General features: G+C 24.5%; 1 protein-coding gene across 1 annotated transcript; it reads left to right on the plus strand.

The window, feature by feature from the left end:
• The first annotated feature begins 1468 nt into the window (after window positions 1-1468).
• Window positions 1469-2397, plus strand: LOC135925768 (small ribosomal subunit protein uS9-like). Its single transcript, XM_065461238.1, has 5 exons — window positions 1469-1615; window positions 1705-1806; window positions 1850-1946; window positions 2089-2136; window positions 2183-2397. The coding sequence occupies exons 1-5, from the start codon at window positions 1559-1561 to the stop codon at window positions 2326-2328; spliced, it is 450 nt and encodes a 149-aa protein (XP_065317310.1). The 5' UTR covers window positions 1469-1558; the 3' UTR covers window positions 2329-2397.
• The last annotated feature ends 1387 nt before the right edge of the window (window positions 2398-3784 follow it).

Genomic DNA, 3784 nt, shown 5'->3' on the forward strand with positions numbered 1-3784 from the left:
ATTTTTATAAAAAATTTATATTTATATTTTTTAATCGGCTGTGTATTTCCTTTTCACATTTCAATTTTTTTAACACATAGTTTATTAATTTGAATAATATTGGTTATATTTTAATTTAATAGATTAGCATAGCATGGATATTATTATTTAATCCTCATCATCTGATTCTGAAAATCCAAAATCAGATAAATTATCATTACTATGGCCAAATATGATAAATGTTTTACATTAACATCCTATATTGAAGGAACTAATCCAATGCTTACCAAGTATATAATGTGGCCAAAAGTATTATATTGTCAAAATCTTCAGGTTCCAATTTAAAACGACATTTGATTTTAATATTAATTATTTGATTTTATATGATATAACTAAGTTAAATCATTAAATTTGAAGAAATAATGCCTTTAGGATATTTGACCCCAACAATAACTATAGTTATTTTAAAATTAAAAAAATTAGTGGCCTCAAATATGGTCAAACATTGATAGACGACTTATTAAATAGGATTAATAAAAGGTATTAAACCTATCACTCTCAATTTATTTCATATATTTTATTTTTTTGAAGATTTGAACATATATATAAGGATCAATATATTCTTTCTGCAATTATACATTCAGCATTCAAACTTCAATGACCATAGATAAAACTTCCACAGAACGAACCTATTAAAAATAAACTTATAGCGTTATTGAAAAAAATGCTTTGAAAACCCTAGAGAACTGTTAATTTCGAGATATCCTTTTTTTTGGCAAGAGTAGAGAATGGATTGTAGGGGGATAACTTATCTCAGTTTTTTGCAAATAACAAAATAATATGTTTTTAATTAAATTCTCCACGTTAAAAGAGCTGTTTATTAAGTATAATACCGCAATCCCCTCATCTGCCCCTGTAGAGCGCGTTTTTAAGATAATGCCGTATTAATTCCCTAGTGTTCTTTAAATATTTTGATAACAGTTGTTATTAAAATTTAATAAAAATTTTTTTATAAATAAAAGTATCTTTTTTATTCGCTATATTATATTTTATTTATAATTATATTATCAAAATAAAACTATATTATTTTTTAACATGGCTAAAATATATTGTATTAAAAAATATAACTTTATTTATATTAAATTAAATTTAAAAAAAATTTAACATAAAATTTTGAACGGTTTTTTGAACGTGAACGCGTTCCTTTTTTTTGAACATGAACTTGAACGTGAACGCGTTCGATTTTTTTAGAAATGTTAAGAGCACTAATAAAATGTTATAAATAAGAATCCTTAATATAAAGGAGTATAAAATTTTTAATTCATGATAATTATCTTTCAGATATAAACTAAGCCTAGTGCTTGGTTCTCTTATAACCCTTTGATAATATCATTATCAAGATAAATAACTATATACACATTATATTATTATAAATATGTTATTATTTTATAAATATTTTTTTCTTATATTAACTTTAGAAAATATATAAATATTAGAATATATATTAAATGCTATAAAAATAAATAAATAAAAATTTAAAAAAAAGCCATATACTAAAGCTACCACATATCTTCAAATCATGCCTGAAAAACGAGAAAAACAACCAGCTCCATCCGTTCAAGTCTACGGAAGAAAGGTTATATCATAATTAAATTTAATTGAGATAACTAATTTACATTTTAAAATCTGTAAATATGTATATTCAAAAATTTATATATAATTAAGAAAACAGCGACTGCAGTTGCACATTGTAAAAAGGGCAAAGGACTTATTAAAGTGAATGGCAGACCATTACACTTCATTGAGCCACGTATATTGAGACTTAAAGTAATATTTATTTTAAAAATGCTGAAGTAAATATTTATTGTAGCTACAAGAGCCCATTTTATTACTTGGAAGTGAACGTTTTAAACATGTCGATATAAGAGTTAGAGTTAAAGGTGGTGGTCATGTATCTCAAGTGTATGGTACGTATGTTTACATAATGATAATAATCAGTGATTACAAGACCGTTTTGATTTTTATGATATTGCGTGTGTCCTGCAATTATGAGATTATTAATTAAATATAATATATTATATATAATTCATTGTATATTTTTTATTATAGCAATTCGTCAAGCCATTTCTAAATCATTAGTAGCATATTATCAAAAATGTAAGCCTAATATATAATTTTTATAATAACTTTATCATATCACCAGATGTTGATGAAGCTTCCAAAAAAGAAATTAAAGATATACTAGTAAGCTATGATAAGACACTATTAGTTGCAGATCCTAGAAGATGTGAACCCAAAAAATTTGGGGGTCCAGGAGCAAGAGCCAGATATCAAAAATCTTATCGTTAAAAATATCAATCTTTTTTTATTATTTTAAACTATTTATATGAATAAAATTAATAGCTATTATGATCTTGATTGCATGTGTTAAACAACTTAAAATTAGTAAGAACCATGAATGATTTTATGGACTAAAAAAACATTTAATATAATAAAAAAATGAATTAAAATAAAAGCAATTATATTCATGACTACCAATTTAAAACATTATTTGTTATAATATTTATTTCTTCCCAAAATATTGTTTTTTTTATACAATATATGCATCAAAATTAAGTATTTAGCAGGTATTTAGCAGTTACTAAAAATTTATATCACAAGTTATATACCATAGAAAAAATTAAGATATTAATCTCAATTTAAGTAATTGGAATTAGCTTTTTTTAGAAAAAAAGTTTTGACCATTTCATTTAAAAAAAATAGAATATTATATATTAAAAATGATAAACTATATGCTACTCCTGTTTTGATGCTTGATAAATACTTGCCTAATTTCCTGAAAAATACCCTTATCATGTATTATTATATTAATAAATTATACAGTTTTGATATTAATTTTTTTTAAATCATATTTACAAATTGGTAATTACCTTGATAATTTATTTTTAATTAGGAATAAAAACTAGGATATATTATTTCAATTGTGATTAATATTTTATTTTGATCCAAAATTTTAGGATATATGTCATTTGAACATAACCCTCTAAATGTATAGTATGCAATACTGATAGGTTATTGTTTACTCACTTTTATCAAATTAAATATTAAAAAGAAAAATAGGAAAAGCTTTATAGGGAAGAACAAAGGTAAATTTTTTATTTGGCAAAAAGTGTTGCCAAATACATAAATAAGAATAATTTAGACCTTGACTAAGTTGTGGAAACAAATTTTCTAAATCTAGCTGTATGAATAATTGAGAATAAAGATTTGCAAAGCCATGGGTCATCCAAAGAATTTAATGGGCTAGGTAGGCACTGTACTGGAGATCCTTAATGGTTTGGTTTTCAAAAATATTTAAACATCAAGTGAGTTGGTTAAAAATATTTTTGAAATGTAAAACAAGTGGTCAGGTTCTAATTTGTCCATTAATTATGGGATGGACAATTTATATTTAAAATATCAGGCATGGTCTTCAACTAGGGACCTGAACCGTTATTTATAACAGTTCAGTTATGTTTCAGTATGTAAAAAATTATAATGGTTATGTTTTGGTTATGGTTCTTAAGAAAAAATTTATTAAGATTTGTAGTGTTGTTAATCGACTAAGTATAGTCAACTTAGCCAAAAATTGGAGTCAAGTTTTTGGTCAAAAAAATCGACCCAAAACCAGGGATCCAAATCGAACCGTTAAACCACTAAAAACCGGTATTTATTATCGAACCTAAACTGCTAAAAAAATTCCAGCCGAACCTGAACGGAACTGCTAAAATGCCTCTGAACCGGTTCGAATCTCATGATTTTATGC

Source organism: Gordionus sp. m RMFG-2023, chromosome 3 (genome assembly GCF_954871325.1).
Source record: "Gordionus sp. m RMFG-2023 chromosome 3, tfGorSpeb1-WG-v2, whole genome shotgun sequence".
Classification (NCBI taxonomy): domain Eukaryota; kingdom Metazoa; phylum Nematomorpha; class Gordioida; order Chordodea; family Parachordodidae; genus Gordionus; species Gordionus sp. m RMFG-2023.